Source organism: Carassius gibelio, chromosome A25, assembly GCF_023724105.1.
Source record: "Carassius gibelio isolate Cgi1373 ecotype wild population from Czech Republic chromosome A25, carGib1.2-hapl.c, whole genome shotgun sequence".
NCBI lineage: Eukaryota > Metazoa > Chordata > Actinopteri > Cypriniformes > Cyprinidae > Carassius > Carassius gibelio.
Window position 1 is genome coordinate 3817374 of NC_068395.1, and position 23261 is coordinate 3840634.

Sequence of the window (23261 nt, forward strand, 5' to 3'; positions counted from 1 at the left end):
TACTAATACACAGACTGTGCAGAGAATCACTCATGCAAAACAAAACAGCATCATATTAGCTCACATGACAATTAATAATGCTATAAACATTCAACAACAGAAGAACATAAAACCCAAACGTGCAGAACTGATAACAAAAACTATTAAAAACATGATTATGAAAATAAAATATCTTGAAATGTGAAATGTAATGAAGGGAATTCTGGAAATGTCAGTTTACAGTTTTTGGCTGTCAATTATACGTTTATTTGTTCTGTTTTTACTTCTAAAACCTGTACAATTGACAGCATTTTACGTTAAAATTACATGAGATGTCTGGTTAGATCTTTTACAGTTTTTACTTGTATATGGTAAGGGAACTTACTGTTAACTTACAGTTTTTCTCAGTCGCTTTGGTATATTTCTCTAATCATCCTTGAGATTTGCAAAACAGTAAGTTCATTTCTCAAAACAACTCGTACAGATAGCAAAACACAATGGATTACCTGCGAAAATCAGTCTCTTGCTCAAAATCCTTAGTTCATCTCTCAAAAATAAATATCTGTGTCAATGAACATGTCAGTGCCATCAGAATGACAAGTCCTTATGTCATAGTTTACGGATAAGACAGTCAAATTGCTTAGTCATGTTGTCAATATAACTGATGTATGTTCTGATGTAAACTACTGTATTGAACAGTATGCCATATGCTTATGTGTGCCATATATCCATGTCAAAAGTATACATTTACACATTACTGTATGTGGGATATTGATTGAAAGAGACTGGATAGAATTTCAGTTACACTTTTACTAGTGGTCTGACTAAAAAAATAAAAATATATACTGTATATCGTTTACAATGTTTTTGTGATATAGAAAAGGAAAAAGAAATATGGGCACACAGATGAAAATAAGTTGTGTTGTCCTCTGTCTATACAGTTTAAGCTTTCTAACTGAAGATTCATGAGATGAACCTTTGAGCTTTTTCAGAGAAATGGTTTATCATTGGTTTATCATCTACATTCTCTTCATTAGTCAATATTCACTTGCACAATTCATGCAAAATTGACAAAAAGTCAAATAATAATGTGTAAAAATAAATAGTGTGCTTGGCAGTTTGTGACAACTAGATTAACCATTTTGCATTTAAGGACTTATACTATGAACTAAAGACTATATGTTTTGGAGGGTAAGACTATTGCACAGAAAACTATATAATACATTTTGAGCAACATGACATTAGCAACTGATAATTTAGGAAACCGCAGATAAATGTGCATAATCAATTGCATGAATGTACAAAAGCAATTGCAACTTGTTTAAAAGAATGAGAGACTTTTATGATGTGTATAAATGACTAGATGATGTGGAGGTTGTACAAGTAGTTTTGAAAATTTCATTTCTGTTTTGAAAAATGCACCAAAGTGACTGAGAAAAACTAAGAATTTCCCCCCTCTATAGTCAAGTCAAGTCACCTTTATTTATATAGCGCTTTAAACAAAATACATTGCGTCAAAGAAACATTCATTAGGAAAACAGTGTGTCAATAATGCAAAATGATAGTTAAAGGCAGTTCATCATTGAATTCAGTGATGTCAACTCTGTTCAGTTTAATAGTCTCTGTGCATTTATTTGCAATCAAGTCAACGATATCGCTGTAGATGAAGTGTCCCCAACTAAGCAAGCCAGAGGCGACAGCGGCAAGGAACCGAAACTCCATCGGTGACAGAATGGAGAAAAAACCTTGGGAGAAACCAGGCACAGTTGGGGGGCCAGTTCTCCTCTGACCAGACGAAAATATTTTTTTATTTCTTTATCATAAAATTATGAAAATATACAATAAAAATATCACACACGTGTGTTAAAACTTAGGGTATTTTCCTGAAATTAGACAATTTTTATCAATTTACTCCAATGTATGTGAGTTAGGGCACTGTTTTAAATTCAGGTATATCAAAATGGACAATTAAAAAGAAATTTCTTTTCTAAATATTACACCCATCTAAACATTTCAGAGACCCCCCCCCCCCACACACTGGCCCTGGTTCACTCTGTTTAAAAAAAAAACAACAAACAGCAGCCTCCTACACTAATGCTTAATGCTTAAAATCTACTCTTCATGTACATCATTTATAATAAAAACATAAATGCTCAGCATCATATCAGGGTCCAGATCATCCTGACGGGTTTGTGATGATTACTGTACATGATTACTTACTTCATTTATTACTTAAGGATTTAGTGAAAGCTATACAGAGCAGATATTTACACATACACAGTACAATATCATGTTGATTAAATGTGTTTGTTCCTTATTTGTTACAGGTGATGCTCAACATCTCTCAGAGCTGAGGATTGTGTTAATGGGGTCTAGAGCTGCTGGTAAGAGTTCAGCAGGAAACAGCATCCTGGGCAGAGAGGAGTTTGACTTGAAGAGATCTGCTCAGTGTGTGAGGAGACATGGAGAAGTAGCAGACAGACACATCATTGTCATTGAAGCTCCAGGATGGTGGAGGAATCACATTGTAGAGGAGAGTCCTGAGTTACTGAAACAGGAGATTGTGCTCAGTGTGTCTCTGTGTCCTCCAGGACCACACACTGTACTACTGATCATACGTGTGGACACTAGATTTAAAGAGACTGATAGAAAAGCAGTGCAGGGGCATCTGGATCTTCTCGGTGAGAGAGTCTGGAGTCACACTATAGTTTTGTTCACTTGTGGAGACTCTCTGTCAGACACATCTATAGAGCAGCACATTGAGAGTGAAGGACAGGATCTCCAGCGGCTGCTGGACAAATGTGGGAACAGATATCATGTTCTCAACAATCAGAACAGGAGCGAAGACACTCAGATCAAGGAGCTGCTGGAGAAGATTGAGGAGACAGTGGCACAAAACTACTTCGCTATTAGGAGGAAGATCAGCCTTATTAAAATACAAGGAATGGATAATAGAATAAAATCAGAAGAGCAAATGCAGCCATGGAGAGACGACGTCAAATCACAGTGCTGTATGAATCTCTCAGTTGTATTTTTGTCAATATTTATTTATAACTCTTCAGATGTCAGTTTTTAATAGTTCACATAGTGTCCATCACTATCCTGATATAAGATTAATCTTCCAAAACAACCTTAGATTTTTTCAGAAGGACTTTGATTCCGGTACAACCCTGTTTAGCTTTACTAGGAAACCAAGAGCGATGAGTCATGTGCTGCAGTAAATGAAGGCTCATCATCAGAATGGAAAAATGCACATTATCTGTGTCTGTTGTTAGACTGTTTTAAGCCTTTGATTCTCTGAATGCCAGAATTTTGTTAAAGCTGTTCTGTTCACATTAATTGATACAATGGATTTTTTAATTTCAACTATCTTTTTATAAATGTGACTACCAAATACATAAATCTAATGCCAATGTTCTACTAATCATCTGCTCTCTTGCATTATTACAGTTAGTGGTGCTGAAGGATCAGATTCGTGCTCTCTGGCAAGTTCTGCTTACGGTTCATTCAGATCCTCTGAAGCTGACATCAGCTCAATTTATGGGTCTTCACAGTCCATGGATACCTCTCTCATAAGCCGATTCAAGTCAGGGGTCAGGAAAACATTTAATAGCATGGAACTCACACCACCATTGAGTGAGTCTCTTTTGTTTTATTTGGCACTTTCCTCCAATAACCAAAGTATACACATTACATTTAATAAAAAAAAGAGACAAAAATCCCATGTTCATTTTATTTTAGACAAACCTACTTATACAATAATAATAATAAAAACAATTGATAAAATAGATTGATAAAATAAAGTATTTGGATAATGTTGTGAAAGCCATCTGTCTGCGATTCTCTGCGATTCTCTTCACATCAATTACTTTGCTTCATGTACTGATTCCATGCAGTAGGCTGGATCATCCTTCGAGAACCTATGTAGTTTATTTTAAGCATTAAATATCAGAATTCCCCTTTATAATTCCCTTTTCTTTTTTTCCAGTGAGTAGAGATGAAAGGTTGAACACATTGGAAAGTTCTGCGAGTTCATTTATATCTCAATCAGAAGCTGACATCAGATCATCATATTCCAGAGATTCATATCACACAAGAAAATATGAGTCCAATGTCCTGAATACACATAACAGCATGGAAATCATACCTCCACTGAGTGAGTATCTTTTGTTTGTTTGTTTTGCACTTTACACCAATCCTGTACAAGAAGGACAAATCCTTTGTTATTTGAAGTGAGACCTGTAAGATATTTTAGATAAACATTTAAATGCTTTAAATGAGGTCACCTTTTGACCTGGAAGATAAACAAAACAACTATTTCCAGTTTTACACATTTTTTTTTCTAATTTGAAATTGCTATATATTACCCAGTGGAATGCAAGATCTTTAGTTCTGATATTTACTCCATGTACTTATTCCATGCAAAAGGCTGAATAATTTGTAGAAAAAATTGAAAGTGAATTAAATATTGTTTCTTTTTATTTCCAGTGAGTGGAGATGACAGGTTGGACACGAGGTCTGTGGGAAGTTCTGCTTACGGTTCATTCAGATCACTATCAGGAGCAGACAGCGGTTCAGTTTTTAGCTCATCACGCTTAAAAGTCTCATCTCACAGCTCAGGATTTGGGTCTGTGCAAACCATTTCTGAGTCTGTTAAAGATCCAGAACCCAACAGAGCAGAGGATGTGCCCAAGATCTCAAAACATGAGCATAAAGACACTGACTGAAGTGATGTCTGAATAATCCCGTTTTTGTAATTCTGACATAATGTTTAAGTGTAAAATATACAAAACTTTTTAAAGGAATAATCTGATTATTCTAAAACAGAACAAAGGGTAATTTTTTGGTTATAATATCATAATACATTTTCTTCAGATTGATCAACAATATCTACATTTTTCGGAGGTTTATATACATAATTTTCAGTAACAGCTCCCAATGTTGTTTTTTCGGTCAGACCTGAAAAATATGGAAATGGTCAGCTATAAAAGTGCCTGTTTGTAGTGCTTGTATACTTCATGGTATCTCAAATCCATTCCTTTTGTGATCTTATATTTTGTATGTACATGTAGTATAATCCCTAACTTGCCAAAGTATCTGTAGAAATCTGTAACACAAAATGTGATGTCGGTTATATCGAGTATTTGAAAAACGTGTATTGTATTCTATTATATAGTTATTCTTAAATACATGCATGCTTTATATTTTTTACCAAAACATTCATAAAGGATGTACTTTTTAACTTTAAGCCTTTAAGTCTATTTCTATAGTCTTTGCTTTAAGTCGTCTTCGTTACACGATTTGCAGAGACATGCTTGACATTTAGCTTCTACTGATGTGCGGCATCAAGGTGACACAAGCACCTTAGAAATAATCCATCTCAAATGTCAATTAGTAAAAACTCTCTACAAATCATATTAACAAGCACCTATATGTAAAATTCAACTTTGTTATTCAACAATTGTCCAAGTGCATTCAAAAATGTCAGCAAAATAATCTACACAGTATGAATATATGAAAGCTCTTTTTTTTTTTTTAGCATTTGATTTCATATGGCAATAATGATAGTTCTAATATTCAAATACTGCACATAAAAATAAGATATTTGTAAAGATCAAGAAAAAGTGCTATTGCCCATTTACATGCTTACAAGAAACCCTATTAAATGTGCTTTATGGAAATATTTTATTGTCAAACACTATAAACTTTAATATTAGATTATAAACTTAGAACAGGAAGTTTAAACATCTCATAGAGTGTGATCAAATGTAATCCAGGGCTTTATTCTGTTCCGTAATTTCTATGATGACGTCACTGGTGTGATTTTAAACTCGTGTCAGGAAGTTCAGGTTGAGGCTGCTGGGGATCTGGATGGTCTCGAGGGCCACAGGTGAAGGGTTGAAGGGGAAAGTGACTGGGAAAGTGATCTTTGCATCCATCAGTAACTGAGAAGACTCCTTACGATCCTTTAATAAAGTCTAGAGAGGATGGAGGAGTGTTTTACCATGTAAACTGAACAATATCTGACTTAAAATGTATTTAAAAACAATGAGAAATGACTCACCTGTACAGACTTTATGAATGATATAGACACTCGCTCCTCAAACTCATTCACTGGTGTGTACAAGCGGAGGATTTTCACAATCTGTCACAAACAGACACAGAACATCAGAACTGAACAAGGTTTTATCAGCGACTCCATTCACATCACACACACACACAAACACACCTGTTCAGTGGTGAGAGCCGTGCACATGGTACAGATGGCCTCTGCGTCGTCCTGGCTCTTCTTTTTGATCTGCAGAAGCTGAGCTGCCTGAATCAGAGGCTCCAGAGACTCATGCGCTCCACTGCTCTGAAGATCTTTATCCAGCAGCCACTCCTCCAGCTGACATACATTATACCTTAAATAAAGGGAAAAAAAACAATAAAGAATTTAAATATAAATAAATGTACATACGTAGATAAATACATGCACACTAATATATATCTATATATATATATAAAAAATACACAAATTTTAATTAAATATAAAAAAATAAAAATATAAAAGAAAATACAGAAAACAACGCAATTCACTGGTGCATATATATCTATATCTATTTGTATTTGTTGTAGAAAAATTTATATTTTACTCTTACTTATTTACTTTCTTAGACATTTAGTGGGTTTTCATATATTTTTGTTTTTCCTTTTGATTTAACTTGTGTTTCTCTCTCAGTATGTATGTTTGTCACCTGAAATGCAACGAAGACATCACACAGTAAAACAAAGAGCCTTTGAAGTCTTTAGTGTGGGCAATTTACTCAGGAAAGATCAAAGGGGTTATCCATAAAATAAATAAGAAATTGGGGTAGGGGCTATTTCTGCCTCAGATGTTTATATTTTCTTTGGCAGAAATACCATCAAAATTGTGGGCAGAGCGATGATTTATTAATCTGTGCCAAAGATAAAACTATCTGCATTGCCGACACTGTGACTCTCCTGAAGCATCTTGAGCAGGGGGACCACAAGGTTAGTCTTTTAAAGCTGCAGTTTGTGAAACAGGAAGTAACCTTCCTGGGCCATGTTATCAAACCAAATAGCAAAGCACTGTCTGAGAAATGGGTACGGGCCATAAAAGAGGTGCCAAAACCAGTTACAAAGAAGTAGATGCTGTCATTTTTTGGGGATGTGTACTTACTGCAGAATATTCATCCCTAATTATGCCATTTTTGAGCAGCCTTTACAAGCCCTAACGACAGGGAAAAGGCTGAGGTCAGGTGACAGACTTGTCTGGACAAGCGAGGCTGAGGAAGCATTTGATAACATGAAAGTGCAATTTGCTATGGCTCCAACGTTAGGCCTTCCTATCATAAACTGCCCGCTTGTACAGATGGTTGATGAAAAGAATGGTTTTATGTCTTCTGTTCTCTTGCAGACTCATGGTGACAGAATGCGACCTGTGGCCTATTTTTCCGCAAAACTTGATGCTGTAGCTGCAGGACTTCCACACTGCCTGAGAGCAGTGGCAGCAGCCGAGCTGGTTGTGATGGCCTTGAGATAATTTGTAGGCTACTCTGATTTGACTTTAATGGTTCCACACGCAGTATCCATGATTTTGCAAGAATAGAGAACGTCACATTTGTCTACAGCCCGATGGCTGAGGTATCATACGATTTTGTTGGACATGTCAAACATAACTGTAAAACTATGCACAACTTTGAATCCTGCCACCCTTCTGCCCACACAGGAGGATGGTGAGGAACATCACTGTTGTCTGTCAGCACTCTTAACAGAGGTGCACACCACATCCAGACCTTTAAGACATACCGCTTGATAATTGTGACAATGTCCTCTTTGTGGATGGGTCTGCCTCGAAAGATCCACAAACAGGGCAGAATAAAGTGGGTTATGCTGTAACGACTGAATTTGAAACTCTGAAATCTGACAAATTACCATCACACTATTCTGCGCAGGCAGCAGAACTGGTTGCATTGACCGAAGTGTGAAAACTGACAGCAGATAAATGCGTGACAATATACACAGACTAGCGATACACTTTTGGGGTCACGCATGACTTTAGTGCTATGTGGAAGCACAGAAAATTATTGAAATTGGAAGGGAGGCCGATACTAAACGCGTCTCTGGTATCGGACCTGCCCGAGGCTATTCTATTGCCAGACAAAATTGCGATTTTTAAGTGCGCAGCGCATACTAATGATAAAAGTTTCACTTCAACAGGAAATGCTAGAGCTGATTTGGCTGAGGATCAGAATGAAGATAATAGTAAAAGAGCCACTTGCGCACAAGTTGACATTAATCTTTACATTTCTCCTTGTTTACAGAGCATGCAGTCTTTTTCCACAGGAGCTGAGAAAAACAACTGGAAGGCATCAGGCTGTTTATAGCATGTGGAGATCCGTTGTTGGAACGCCCCGTTTTCCCAAACATTTCTTTTTTTTTTTTATATTATGCTAAATTGACACATGGGTTAGACCATGTATCAAAAGAGGGAATGATTGCACAGATGAAAGAATTGTGGTTTACCAAGGGCTTTCTCTATATTTGCTGTTATTTATTTATTAATTTTTTTTTTTAAAAAGGATGTTGTCTGTAATACACACAATGTGGCACAAGGTGTCAAAACGCTGCTGGTATCCCAACCAGACCTAGAAGGTCCATTTGAGTACACATTTGGTCAATGAGGCAATAAAACAGGTGGGTCAGTTCTTAGAAATTTAAATGAGAACACATTGCGTCTTTCAAATTGGGCCAGAAGAGGCACTATTGAACGGTAAAATCAGACTGTAAAGAACAAATTGGCAAAGTGTTGTGAGGAAACTGGACTCTCATGGGTGAAAGCACTCCCAACCGTGTTATTGTACATTAGAATGAGAAAGAGAGTCAAAACAAATTTGAGCACATTCTAAATTGTCTTTGGTGTACCACCATTCATGGGAATAGAAGGGGGAAAAACGCAGGCTTCCATCAACGGATGTGTGTGAAAATGAAATGTTGAATTACTGCAAAGAAATGTCTTGTCTGTTATTCAACAGTTGTGTGCAGGTGAAAGCTGCCCAGAGGAAGGTTGCTGAGATGTTTTTGCATAAGATCAGGCCGGGGGATTACGTGGTAATTCGTGACCTGAGGAGGAAGAACTGGAGGGCGAAACAGTGGCGAGGGCCATTCCAAGTTTTGCTGAGAACACACACGGCATTGAAGGTCGGGGAGAGAGCTTCGTGTGTGCACGCCAGCCACTGCAGGAGAGTTCCGCCCATATCGGAAGGGCAACAGGAGGAGGAGCCTCAGCAACAACAACAACAACAACAACAACAACAAGTTCAACAATAAGCCTCAAGATCGAGCCCAAACACCAAGTGCAAGAGCAAGGTCACTCAAGAGGAGTGATAAGGCCGGTGAGCAGAGTAAAGCCATCTGTACAGCCACAACCAGAGACAGTGCAAAGAGCTGCAATCATTAGACAAGATGGATCGCTCAAGACCGTGGTACCCATTCAGACTGCCAGGAATGTGTGGACTTTGTAAGACTACATTCATTTTGACTTTGCAACATAATTGAACCCATGAGAAAGGCTGTAAGAGAACCCGAGCGGACTGACAACCTGTGGGCCGGGTGGGTTTATGTCTTTGTGGGGAGGATGGATGTACTGGATAATTCAAACTGTTCTGCCAATTGTAGTGATAGGAACTCTGATCATGTTTTGCTTGCAATGAATTATGAGATGTATTTCCAGCTTAGTACAGAGATAAGTCAGGGCTGGGACGCCCATACAAGCAGTAAAACTGACCACTTATCCAATAGATAGTGAACACAAATGTAATGATTATGAGAGTGACGAGAGTGATGACATTTACACAGAAATGTGAAGATTGATCAGGTATACGAAAGTCAGACTTGAGGAGTATAACTGTGATAAAATTACTTGAAACAATTATAATAATTTACATTTTCGATATTATAGACATGTATGAGTTTGCACAGAATTAAAAACAAGCGAGTTTTTAAGTTATTATAATAAACTTTATTTCCAGACCCAGAGGGATCCATAGTACAATACAAAAACACATACATAGAGAGAAAAAAAAAAAAAACACAATTAATAAATATACAAGAAGTAAAAATTAACCCTCCACAGTGTTCAGTGTCTAGCATACAGACATGTACACCATTGGTTCCACAGTCTGGAAGAAAATCTTACAGAACTTCGTCTAGGGTTAGCCAACACAGCAATTAGATCATTTTTTGACTCAGACACCCTACCCATAAATCTAAACATTAAGTTACGCAAGACTGCAGCACAGGTAGGTACCCCAGCACTAACAAACATATGGCTTGCACTGGAGTCTCTTGGGACTCTTAGCAGCAGCCTCATGCTGTCATTATAAGCCACTGTAAGCTTTCTAATGCTATCTTGCTTATAACGGCACCAAAGATAGGCAGTATACAACGGTGTACAGTATGTTCTAAAGAGTGAAATCTTCACAGGGACAGAGCACATACTAAACTTACGACACAACATGTTCGCTTGCACATACAGCTTACGACGCTGCCTATAAATATCCTTGTCATCAGACAGGTCATTTGCAATAATATGGCCAAGATATGTAATATCTGTGCATACATCAAGTACAGTACCAGATAGATAAAAATCAGGAAAATGAGAATGTTTATCATCTCTACTTCTTATAGTCATAATTTTACTCTTTTTTGGATTATACTTTATATCAAAATCTACCCCATACTGTGTGCATAGTCTCAAAAGCTGTTGTATACCAGCACTATATGGGCTAAAAATGACCAAGTCATCAGCGTACATAAGGTGATTAATTAGTGAGTCACCAACCCTACAACCTGTACCACAAGCATTTAAAATCATAGACAAATCATTCATATACACATTAAAAAGAAAAGGAGACAGAATTCCACCCTGTCGAACCCCATTGGTCACTTTAAAGGGAGCCGTTGTTACACTGCCCCATTTAACTCTCATTGTCTGATGAGAATACCAATAGACCAAGATTCTAATCAAAAAACCAGGGACCCCACTTTTAATCAATTTTAAAAACAATTTTTGATGATTAACACGGTCAAATGCTTTAGAGGCATCAATGAAGCACAAGAACATTGTGGAATTTTGTTTATTATATCTATCTAAAATTTCCTTTAGTGCAAAAATACATAAATCAGTACCATGCTTACGTTTAAAACCAAATTGATTATCCGTAGACAGGACGTACCTCTCAAGTCTAAACAGAACAACTGTCTCCAATACTTTTGACATAACACTGGCCAAAGCTATTGGCCTATAGTTATCTGAGCTATTCAGCTTCCCCACTTTATCCTTGATAACAGGTACCAGCTCAACAGCCAGCATAGAATCAGGTAACTCCCCATGTACAAAAAACCCTGTGTAGCACATAGCCACCAGAGGACACAGTTTCTTACTTGCAAATTTAAGATGTTCAGCTGTAATATGATCCGGACCACATGCCTTATTATCCCTTAGCTTCAATATTGCTTCATGGATTTCAGAAGAAGTAATAACAACATCATCATTATACTCCACATTATCCACCACAAACAGATTACTTTTTACACAGTTTAGTAGTTCACAATAATGTTTCCGCCATAACTGTGAAATTTCATCAGGACCACTCACACCATCTATATTAGACGGAAGAGATATTTTGGAATTATTAATAGTTTTAATTTCTTTCCAGAAATCATTAACATTATTATTTTGCAGCTTCCATGCCAGTGAATCAGACCTCATAATGTTTTCATTTCTTTTAATATAGCGAAGTGCACATTTAAATCTGGCATTAGTGCTTTTTTTTGTTTCAAACAAAGGGCCATGCCTACTTTTGCCTGACTCAGCCCATTTTTTAAAAGCATTACGGGCCTCTACATGAAGCTCTTCTACGTATTCCTTCCACCCTGGCTTAACAATACACAAGTTTTTCCTAGGTTTATATAGAGGCCTACTCGAAATACTGAGAGACTCCACAATAGCTTCATACAGAGAACATAAAGCCTTACAGTGTTGGACATTCTTACAATTCATATCCCGACACAATAAGGCATCATTTGGGACCTCAATATTGGCCAACAAAGCATCTGAATGATCCACATATCTATTAAGATCCCGCTTAGAGATTTTTGACCAATTTATTTTCTCTACATCAATGCCATTGTCCACAGGCAACAACACCGGTATAGTGCCCGTGTTCAGCACCACGAAAAAAGGTATATGGTCCGTAGTAGCCAGATCATACTCAATCTTCATTATGTCAATGGAGTCATGGGCATCCACTGTACAAAGGCAGTGATCTAGCCAGGAAGTAGAGTACCAGGCCTCACTGATATAAGTATAACTATCATTTGGCAATAGTACCTTACTAGATAAAATTAATCCACTGTCTGTACAAAACTGCAATAAATGTTTACCAAATGAAGAGTTTGCATCAGTAATGTCAGCATTCATGTCACCTAAAACATATATACAGGTGGATGAATTATCCTGAATAAAAGACATAATGAATGCCAATCTACTGAGGTACTCATCCTCATTAAATATGCACTCATATGGCATATAAACATTCAAAATTATTATCTTCCTGTCATTACAACACAGCTCAATACCAATGGCCCAATCAACTCCCAATCTTATAACACTGACCAACTGATCATATTTTTTATTCCACAACGTAGCAACCCCCCCAGGAATTCTCCCCCGGACAACTTTAGCACTTAAGTCTGTTGTTGATTCACCCGCTCCATGAAAGTTACTATGCAGGGAATTTAATCCATCCAGTTCTTGTTTAGCAAGGAACGTCTCCTGGACACACAAAATGTCACATCTCTCCATCAATTTGTCCACAACGACACGGCGTGATTTATCAGTATCACTGTGGCCAACACGCAGTCCGCGCGCATTATAAGACAAATTATAATCAAAACTAATGTTAAATTATCCAAATTGTTTATCAGAGAATGATAAAGAGGAATTGTTGTAGAAAAATGTATATTTTACTCTTACTTATTTACTTTCTTAGACATTTAGTGGGTTTTCATATATTTTTGTTTTTCCTTTTGATTTAACTTGTGTTTCTCTCTCAGTATGTATGTTTGTCACCTGAAATGCAACGAAGACATCACACAGTAAAACAAAGAGCCTTTGAAGTCTTTAGTGTGGGCAATTTACTCAGGAAAGATCAGAGGGGTTATCCATAAAATAAAGACCTTTGACCTCACAGGTGTGAAGATAATAAAAGCCCAGGGGGTTAGGAGGACCATTGTGTTTTCTGAAAGAGTTAGTTTTGGTTTACGGGGTTAAGTGGAAATTTACAGAGAAGGAGCCCTGTAAGGAGTGGGGGTGATAACAGTATAATAAGGCTGTCTGTTTTCAGTGTGATTCAGGTCTGTTGTGTTTCAGGGTAGCTGCTGAAACGGTAAACGCACCTCTTTAAGGAAAATAAACTTCTTTCCTTAAATACAGTATTGTTCAAAATAATAGCAGTACAATGTGACTAACCAGAATAATCAAGGTTTTTAGTATATTTTTTTATTGCTACGTGGCAAACAAGTTACCAGTAGGTTCAGTAGATTCTCAGAAAACAAATGAGACCCAGCATTCATGATATGCACGCTCTTAAGGCTGTGCAATTGGGCAATTAGTTGAATTAGTTGAAAGGGGTGTGTTCAAAAAAATAGCAGTGTGGCATTCAATCACTGAGGTCATCAATTTTGTGAAGAAACAGGTGTGAATCAGGTGGCCCCTATTTAAGGATGAAGCCAACACTTGTTGAACATGCATTTGAAAGCTGAGGAAAATGGGTCGTTCAAGACATTGTTCAGAAGAACAGCGTACTTTGATTAAAAAGTTGATTAGAGAGGGGAAAACCTATAAAGAGGTGCAAAAAATGATAGGCTGTTCAGCTAAAATGATCTCCAATGCCTTAAAATGGAGAGCAAAACCAGAGAGACGTGGAAGAAAACGGAAGACAACCATCAAAATGGATAGAAGAATAACCAGAATGGCAAAGGCTCAGCCAATGATCACCTCCAGGATGATCAAAGACAGTCTGGAGTTACCTGTAAGTACTGTGACAGTTAGAAGACGTCTGTGTGAAGCTAATCTATTTTCAAGAATCCCCCGCAAAGTACCTCTGTTAAAAAAAAGGCATGTGCAGAAGAGGTTACAATTTGCCAAAGAACACATCAACTGGCCTAAAGAGAAATGGAGGAACATTTTGTGGACTGATGAGAGTAAAATTGTTCTTTTTGGGTCCAAGGGCCACAGGCAGTTTGTGAGACGACCCCCAAACTCTGAATTCAAGCCACAGTACACAGTGAAGACAGTGAAGCATGGAGGTGCAAGCATCATGATATGGGCATGTTTCTCCTACTATGGTGTTGGGCCTATTTATCGCATACCAGGGATCATGGATCAGTTTGCATATGTTAAAATACTTGAAGAGGTCATGTTGCCCTATGCTGAAGAGGACATGCCCTTGAAATGGTTGTTTCAACAAGACAATGACCCAAAACACACTAGTAAACGGGCAAAGTCTTGGTTCCAAACCAACAAAATTAATGTTATGGAGTGGCCAGCCCAATCTCCAGACCTTAATCCAATTGAGAACTTGTGGGGTGATATCAAAAATGCTGTTTCTGCAGGGTATATACAGCAATCCTAAAGTTAAATTTACTACTTTTTAATACCTTTTTTACTACCTTCAGAATATTTTTTAAAACCATCACGACACTGAATTGCAAGTGTTAATCAGTGACCTTTCTATTATTTACACAGATTTTGACATATATAACACACAAAAAATAATAGATTTAGAGACTGATGTTGACAGCATATTGCACATTTATTTCACTTAGTAAATAAAAATAAAACAAATACCATAAAATGTGCAATGGAGAAAATGGATAGTGCCAGCACACTGGCTGGTATTCATTGCAAGTTGATGCATTACAAACAGGCATCTTCTAAGAACTGTTGCGGATTCACAAACTGCGCCACAAATTTGTGGCGGTGGTGGTGGAGGTGCAGCTGCGCAGACAGCTGAGATTGGTAGAATTAACTGCTCTCTCCGAGCACGCGTTCCATATTTATGTTTAGTGGATTGCATATGCGACCGAAGTGCATTGGCTCCCATCCAGTTGACATTGATGTTTCTTTTACACACCGAACAATAAGCCTGCCTGTTAGTGTTGTCACGGAACCAAAATTTCAGTATTCGGTACCGATACCAGTGAAAATCCACGGTTCTCTGTACCAATTTCGGTACCCAAGCAAAACACAAAAATTTGCTAAAAAAAATAATAAAAAAAAAATAAAAACTTTTTAGCACTAAAAATAAAACCAATGCCATTCTTTATACTTATTTACAATTGTGTTTAAAGTTTTTCTACAAGTTATATAATTATGAAAAACAGTAAACAAATTTCACCCAAATTTAATTTGTCTTTTAATTTATACAATTTAAACACATTTTATTTTTGGTAAATAAAGGGGATTTGCTATTAAAATTAAAACATGGAAGAAATATTGAGATTTATTTCTTTAAAAAATAAAGTTTTTTATTTTTTTCAACAGTGGTAGCAGTATCACATACATTTTATTAATAATAGTAATATTTCTAGCACAATGCCCTTATGTAAAAAAATTATTTTAGGCCTAATGAATGCATATTTGTCATTTTGAAATTTCTATTTGCGCATTAGCTCCGCCCACTACCGGAGAAACCGGTATGTCTTCTGCTTTTTCGAAAATGAATATGAATAATTCCAAATGAACTCCATTATTTTGACAGGAGAAGACAACAGATGCTGAAATTAATGCAAGCGTCATGCGCTTCAGTCTATGTAGTAAACAAACCCGTACGTCTCTGCCATTCATTAATTCACTCAGAGACGCACAGAACACGGATTCATATTTCAAACTTTTGCGGCTTAACATTTACAGATACTGGTCCATATGGAGATTTGATTTGATTAATTTTTGCTTTCACAAATTCCATGACTGTCCATATTAAAATGTAAGTTTCATTTACATGACTGGATTTTGAGATTCCGTACTCGTTTTCTGCTTCGCGGAAATCATAGCGCTGTATGCGTCAAGAACCGGGTTTGAACGGGACCGTACTACCGGTCCTTAAAGAAACCTGGTACTGTCACATTTAAATTTTTTTAGTACCGACTTGGTACTGTGGAAGATTTTTATTGGTGGGATTTTGCTCAATCAAGTATGATCAAGATGAATCTAGTCATATATATATACATACATGTTTTATTCCATTAGAATCATATAGCCTTTGTGTGAAAGGAATGTGCCTATGTCTGCAAAAAACATCCTGACCACCACTTTTCTTTACCATAGCAAATCTCAGGAAACATCTGGAAAAACATGCAATGGGTCTCTTCTCTTTACCATAGCGTCTCCCTAGGGAGGGATCAAAATTGCAAGCCTAAGGGAAAGTTTGACTGTTTGGAAACGCCCTGTATAGGGCATATATAATGAGATGCAACCTAGCATTTAGACAGAACTTCTTGCAACAAGCTCTCGACTTTGTTTTGCTTAAAATAAAGTCTTTTCTTCTGAGAGAAAAATCCCTGACTGAGTTTGATCCTTGGGAGAACCGGCAAAATACACAACAGATTTGGCACCCCAGATGGGACTGGAAAGGAGCAGAGTGGACGACTGCTCTTGAGCTGACTGATGAGCAACACACACACAGTGGTGGCCACCATAGAATAAGGTAAGCATTTTTTGCTTATATAATTAGTGTGTGTTGTTGACTGGTCAGCTCTGAGTGGTAAGGACACTTAAAATCTGCTCTTCCAAATTTAGAAAAATAATATGATATCTAAATTGAAAAAGGGGTTTCACTCCAGAAGAAATAATTGCATGCACATATTTGGGTTATTAATAGGAAGGCCTTGGAAGGCAATCTCGATTTAAGACAAATATGGTGTAGGCAGAAAGACATGGCATGCTGTGGTCTGTGTTTATTGGATAGCTGTGCCAGGTAGGACAGTGATAAACGGATAAGCAGATTAGTTAAGGAATCGCGAGGAAAAGTCCCATGGATACCGCTTTGAGAATGTATAAGTGAAATTCTCGAAGGACTGAATAGATGGGCCCTTAAGGACGCTCTAGGTAGAGCGAGCTCTAGGAAGAGCTGTGTTTTGTTGTGTGAATGTATCTGTGTCCGGACTGAATGAATGTGTGAACAAAGAAATTCTGTGTTGGGTGGGTAAAAGTTGCGCACCATTCTTGGACCGTCACTTCAGGGTGGCTGGGTGGAGTTGGACGCAGCTAGTATCCACTTGAGAGGGATGAATGTATTATGAGCCTTGATAATAAAAGGACAATTAATGTGTGATTATCCCTTAGATAAAGGGAAAAAGTATGCAAGAATAAGCACTCTGGCTCAATAAAGAGTGTAGCAAGTGTGAATGGGTTTAGGAAAATAGCATCAATAAAGTTTGAACCAAGATCTATAATAGATTTTTGCATTTAGGATGTTTGTGTGAAAGGGGAGAAAATTTTCTGAGCCCAGTGTAGTGGGAGTGAGAACAAAGGAGGACGTTTCCACAGTAAAGTTGTATTACATGGGGGGAGCAAGAGGTGCTCTCCCCTCCTGGACCATCACTTGGGAGTGATCAGGTTACAGAGACTGGTGTTGAGAAAGGAATGCAGGAGCCCTAAAACAATAAAGTCAACTGTATGAAGGTTGTTTTAGAGAAAAATAAATACAAATGTTCCAAGAAATGGACTAATATAGAAATGGCAGATATGGTGGAATATAGAAATAATAATAAATTAATTAAAATAAGATATGCATTTATTATTGAACAACTTTTATTAAAAGATGAATTTAAAAGATGCACGTGCTTAAAACTTTTTTAATACGTGAAGACATCTAAAATTTGTTTCTTGTTATCCCTGGGACAGTATGAAAGTTAATCCATTACAGAGTTTCAGAGATTGGGCTTGTGTAAATGTCAAAAATAAAAGAAATAACTTGTGCAATGTGGAATGAAAGCAAGATTGGGTGACCAAGTTAATAGACATTTGGATTCAAAAGCTATAGGCATTTTTCAATAGGAAGGGAACTAGTTGCTTAAATAATTAAATTTAATTATTTTATTTACAATAACAGGAATTATTTTATGTTGGTCAGGAAACATTAATTCACAAATACCAGATTATTCTGAATCATGTATGCAAATATAGAAGAAATAAATATGATTGAAGTCTTTATTTTACCATATGCATGTCATGCTGATATAAAAGGAAGGTTTATTTTATTTTATTGCAGTATATTTAGATAATAAAGGTAGCTGATTTCTGCATTTTGCAAAGAAGAAAAATGCTTGCTATTTTCCTGCAATGAAGAACTTGCTTAACTAACAAAGAATAAGAGAACTGCTGTTTTCAACCAGATGATTTAGTTTTTATTAAGGGACCACTGAAAGAAGAGGTTGAAAAGTGAAAATTAGAAAAAGAGCTGACTGCTCAGACACAATTTGGTCAGAAGTTACATAGGTACATTTGATTAATGCAGTCTCTGAGTGTTAAACTTTCAGATGACTTCTGGAACAGTGCCTTGACAAAGGAAAGCAATGAAATGGAGTCTGTCGAGGAATGGCAAAGCAACAAACACAGCTGCAGAGAGAAGAAGAGGGAGGGGCTGATGGATGTTCCCCTCCCCTCCTGAAAGAGAAGAACACACTTCAGCAAGGAGAAGACTGAATCAAAGCAGGAAAAGGTGAATCTTTCACTTGAGACTTTTCCTGAGGGTGAAAAAAACATTATGAAATGCAAAACTCTGGCAGAAAGCAACCAGAAGCCAGACTGAGAAGAAGCAGAGGAACAACAGAGACCGTACACCACAACATCAGGTCTTTGAGTGCCATCACAGACTGACGACCCAGTACAACAGCCCAGGCCTGATGATGTCATCAGAAGGACTTCCATCCCTTAAGTGCACAGGTGCTGCATATTCAATGAACACTATAGAGACTGCTTTAAATGTTAATTATTTTATTTAATTATTTTATTTACTATGTTTTAATCTTGATTATTCACTGGTCTCACAGCACTTCCTTAAATTCTGTGTTTTAACTAACTCTCTCAATCTGCTTTTCAATAGGTACCAGTCCAGCCTCATGTCTTAAAGAAAAAATAATTTTGACAGACAGAAGTGAGTACTTGACTCACCAATCAGATAAACATGGAGCTGGATTTGGCATAGTAAGACAGTTTCATTAAACAACTAGGGGAAAATGCACAACTGAATACTTGACAACAATGCTGAGCTCTTTGGGAAAGAAGAAAATAAATTAATAAATAAAAAAGGGTATCCTGATGAACAATAGGAAAAATATATATGGTTGAAAAAATAGAAATATTGGTCACTCCATTTTGTGTAAAGGTAATTTTCTAAGGTAAAACTGAATAAAATAATATTGAATAAAAAATTATTCCAGAGATCCAAAATCATGTAATCACATATACTGTCATCACTGGGGATAGCAAGATGGAAATGTTGATGGCCATGGATCCAAGATTTACAGAGATCTCCAATCCTCTTCTCAGAGTTGCTCATGAGCAATAACAAAAAAGTATTTGACTAAACTTTAAATTAGACAAACACATGACATTTGAGAAATGATAATTGGCTCTCTCAAATGCTCAATGCCTAGACCTAATAATCTAAACAAATTCATCTAGGAGATTTTGGAAAAAGGAAGGAAGGAAAGAAAAGAAAAGTTTTTGGCAAAAAAAAAAAAAAAAAAAAAAAAAAAAGGGGGAGTGAAAGTGTGTGAAAAAGTATGAATGATGGTGTTGTATGGCATGAAAGAGAGTGTCTGACGAGACACTGAGGCAATTCAACCAATTTGCCCAAACAGCTGTATACAAATATGAATGTGGGCCCACAGGGCAAACTTATGCCCAGAAAAATAATGACCATGGATGTATTTGGTTAAGTTTCCTGGTCAGTACCTAGGTCCTTGTTGTGGCAGAAAGAAAAACAGTGCCACACATGCGCAGCGTATAACATGGGAAGGCAGAGCAAAGCACGCTTGCTCTGTCCACCCCACATCTAACTTTCTTTTCAGCATATCATGAAGGAGCTGATTGTGTCAAAAGGATGAAATATTATCTTTCTGACTGTTAAAATAAATGCAGTGGGTTGAGTGTTTTCCAGGTCAAAAGGCCTATGCTACTGAGCAACATAGGCCTAGATAAATTATCCAGTGATATAGTGGAACTCAGTTTACAAAACAAAGAGATAACTGAATAAGCAAATGGTTGAGAATAAAATTGAAAGGAAAAAAAAAAAAAAAAAATAGTAAAGACAGCACTGAAATTGTGAAAACTCAAAAAGGGGCCAAGACAGCCCTCAACCCACATTACATTTCCACAGGTCACACCAAGAAGGACGACTGGCAAGATGAACAAATTAGCATGCTTGATAACACTAACAAAAAATTCTTAAGTTTTCCATTTACAGGTGACAGCAGTTCCAGTAAGACCAAGGAATGCTTCGCTCCATCAAAGAGAACCAGTGAGGGTGCAGAAATGATCTCGAGAGCCTTGCATGAATCAGAAAAACAGTTACAGAGTGACACCTGAGTTCACATCTCTAACCTTAAAATACGCCAACCAGCTTCAACAACTCCACACAGCATGAAGTGAGGGATGAAGGGCGTGCTAGTAACGACCCACCCTTGCCAACGAGGGAAAGACCATTGCAACGACTCGCAAAGAGTCTCCCTGGTGAAGATGGAATGAGAGAATGATGGGACTGCTAATGAGATCAAAATACTGAGGTGCAGATATGAGCCAACAATTAGAAAAGAAAAGGTGGAAAGAGAATTTTAAGTAATGGTAGATGAAGAATTTGAAGGTTATGAGAAGGGAAATATGGATGTAGGAAGATTTGAAGGGAAAATAGAGCAATTTGATGCAACAAATAGAATGAAAGGAGCAAAATAGAAAAGCTCAAGATTTGTGAATTGAAGAAGGAAAAGTATGTGTTATGTTTGGGGAAAATGCTGTATTTATAGAAGGGAGCATTTAATGAAGAACTGATCAAATTGAAAAGGCTAAGAATGGTGATAAAGAAAATGTTGGAAAAGATAATAAAATGTAAGACTGGTTTGATTTACAATTAGGAACATGTGGAGCATAGTTTATAATTAAATAGGGAAAGTTTTTAGGAATGGCATTAATGACAGGATATTTACTATTTTACTGTATACTTCCTATATTGAGGTCACTAGTCAAAGCCACAGCTAAGCAAATTAAATTCAAAGATATCAAGATAATGGGAAATTGATACATAAGGTATCTAAGCTGAAGATCAACTCTTATAATCTTGTGATATTCAATGTGTGATGTGATTTGTATTTGTATGTGTATGTATTTTTACGCCTTTTATACAAAACTGTGATAACCAGGCAAAGGCTGAACCAATTGCACATTCATGTTTTTAACAATGTCTACTATTAAAGAGGGGTTAGGGAGACTGGATCTTTTACTCACTCCTTGTCAAATTAGGAGAGAGATGTTTGGTCCAGTAATCCCTCAGAGTGGAATTTCATAATCTAGTCACTGGTGATAATACAATGTGACTTATTTAGTCACTAGATAGTGTAAATAATATGACTGGATTATGGAGTAGCACTCTGGATAAGAATAATCAAATGTGAGACTTATTAAGTCTCAAAGGGGAGAATATGTGGAAGAATTTTATTGGTGGGATTTTGCTCAATCAAGTATGATCAAGATGAATCTAGTCATATATATATACATACATGTTTTATTCCATTAGAATCATATAGCCTTTGTGTGAAAGGAATGTGCCTATGTCTGCAAAAAACATCCTGACCACCACTTTTCTTTACCATAGCAAATCTCAGGAAACATCTGGAAAAACATGCAATGGGTCTCTTCTCTTTACCATAGCGTCTCCCTAGGGAGGGATCAAAATTGCAAGCCTAAGGGAAAGTTTGACTGTTTGGAAACGCCCTGTATAGGGCATATATAATGAGATGCAACCTAGCATTTAGACAGAACTTCTTGCAACAAGCTCTCGACTTTGTTTTGCTTAAAATAAAGTCTTTTCTTCTGAGAGAAAAATCCCTGACTGAGTTTGATCCTTGGGAGAACCGGCAAAATACACAACAGTACCAAAGTACCGGGTCTTTTGACAACACTACTACCTGTTATTCCCTGTACAGGCCTGAGCCAGTCCTTAAACGCTGGGTTAACCCAGCTATTAGAAAACTTGCATTTGTCCAAGAAGACGACGATGTTTGTCCAGTGGTTGAAGATATGCCTTGAAGCAAGTCTAAAATAAAACGTATCTTTGATTAGAGATCTTTGATTATGTGCCCAGATATGCTAAAGCCCATATAAACGAACTAACGCGAACGTAGATAGAATTTCAATCAGAATAGGACACCTGATAGTCTGGAAAAAATAATACCTAATTTGGAAAAAAATAATACCTCTGAGACCACATTTAACACTTTTAATGGCCTTAAATTTGACCATTTTGATTTATCACTTTTTAATACTTTTTAAAACCCCGCGGACACCCTGGAAGCAAAACCAAGAAATGTGAATGAATTGTGGAATGTTGTTAAAGAATCATGGAGTGGAATAACAGCTGAGAGGTGCCACAAGTTGGTTGACTCCATGCCACACAGATGTCAAGCAGTTTTAAAAAACTGTGGTCATACAACTAAATATTAGTTTAGTGATACACAGGATTGCTAAATCCCAGAAGAAAAAAAAATGTTTGTACAAAATAGTTTTGAGTTTGTACAGTCAAAGGTAGACACTGCTATTTTTTTGAACACACCCCTTTCAACTAATTGCCCAATTGCACAGCCTTAAGAGCGTGCATATCATGAATGCTGGGTCTTGTTTGTTTTCTGACAATCTACTGAACCTACTGGTAACTTGTTTGCCACGTAGCAATAAAAAATATACTAAAAACCTTGATTATTCTGGTTAGTCACATTGTACTGCTATTATTTTGAACAATACTGTATAATTTGATTCCTTGTCTCTTACACCGAGATGCTATTTGTTTGTAATTGTTTTTGCCACAACATATTCAAAAATTTAAATTAGCATTTCAATGGTGTATAACTGTATAAACTATTTTAACAATTTGAGTGAAATAAAACCATGCGCAATTAATTAATTTCTAAAATAAATAAATTTAAATTTCTTAATATTT

General features: G+C 36.8%; 2 protein-coding genes across 15 annotated transcripts in view; one reads left to right on the forward strand and one right to left on the reverse strand.

Annotated features, from left to right (window-relative positions):
- Positions 1-5227, forward strand: part of LOC127947454 (uncharacterized) — a 73787-nt gene extending 68560 nt beyond the window's left edge. For all 12 annotated transcript variants that reach the window (XM_052544578.1, XM_052544576.1, XM_052544586.1 and 9 more), the window contains 4 exons: positions 2307-2990; positions 3430-3615; positions 3968-4135; positions 4468-5227. In XM_052544578.1, coding sequence (XP_052400538.1) covers positions 2307-2990; positions 3430-3615; positions 3968-4135; positions 4468-4706 — 1277 coding nt within the window. In that variant the 3' untranslated portion in view covers positions 4707-5227. The remainder of the gene's footprint in view (positions 1-2306; positions 2991-3429; positions 3616-3967; positions 4136-4467) is intronic.
- Positions 5228-5741: 514 nt separating this feature from the next.
- LOC127947455 (unconventional myosin-Va) overlaps positions 5742-23261 on the reverse strand; it is a 31322-nt gene continuing 13802 nt past the window's right edge. For all 3 annotated transcript variants that reach the window (XM_052544589.1, XM_052544591.1, XM_052544590.1), the window contains exons 38-40: positions 6209-6383; positions 6044-6124; positions 5742-5957 (exon numbers count right to left, since the gene is read on the reverse strand). In XM_052544589.1, the coding sequence (XP_052400549.1) occupies positions 5805-5957; positions 6044-6124; positions 6209-6383 (409 nt within the window). In that variant the 3' untranslated portion in view covers positions 5742-5804. The remainder of the gene's footprint in view (positions 5958-6043; positions 6125-6208; positions 6384-23261) is intronic.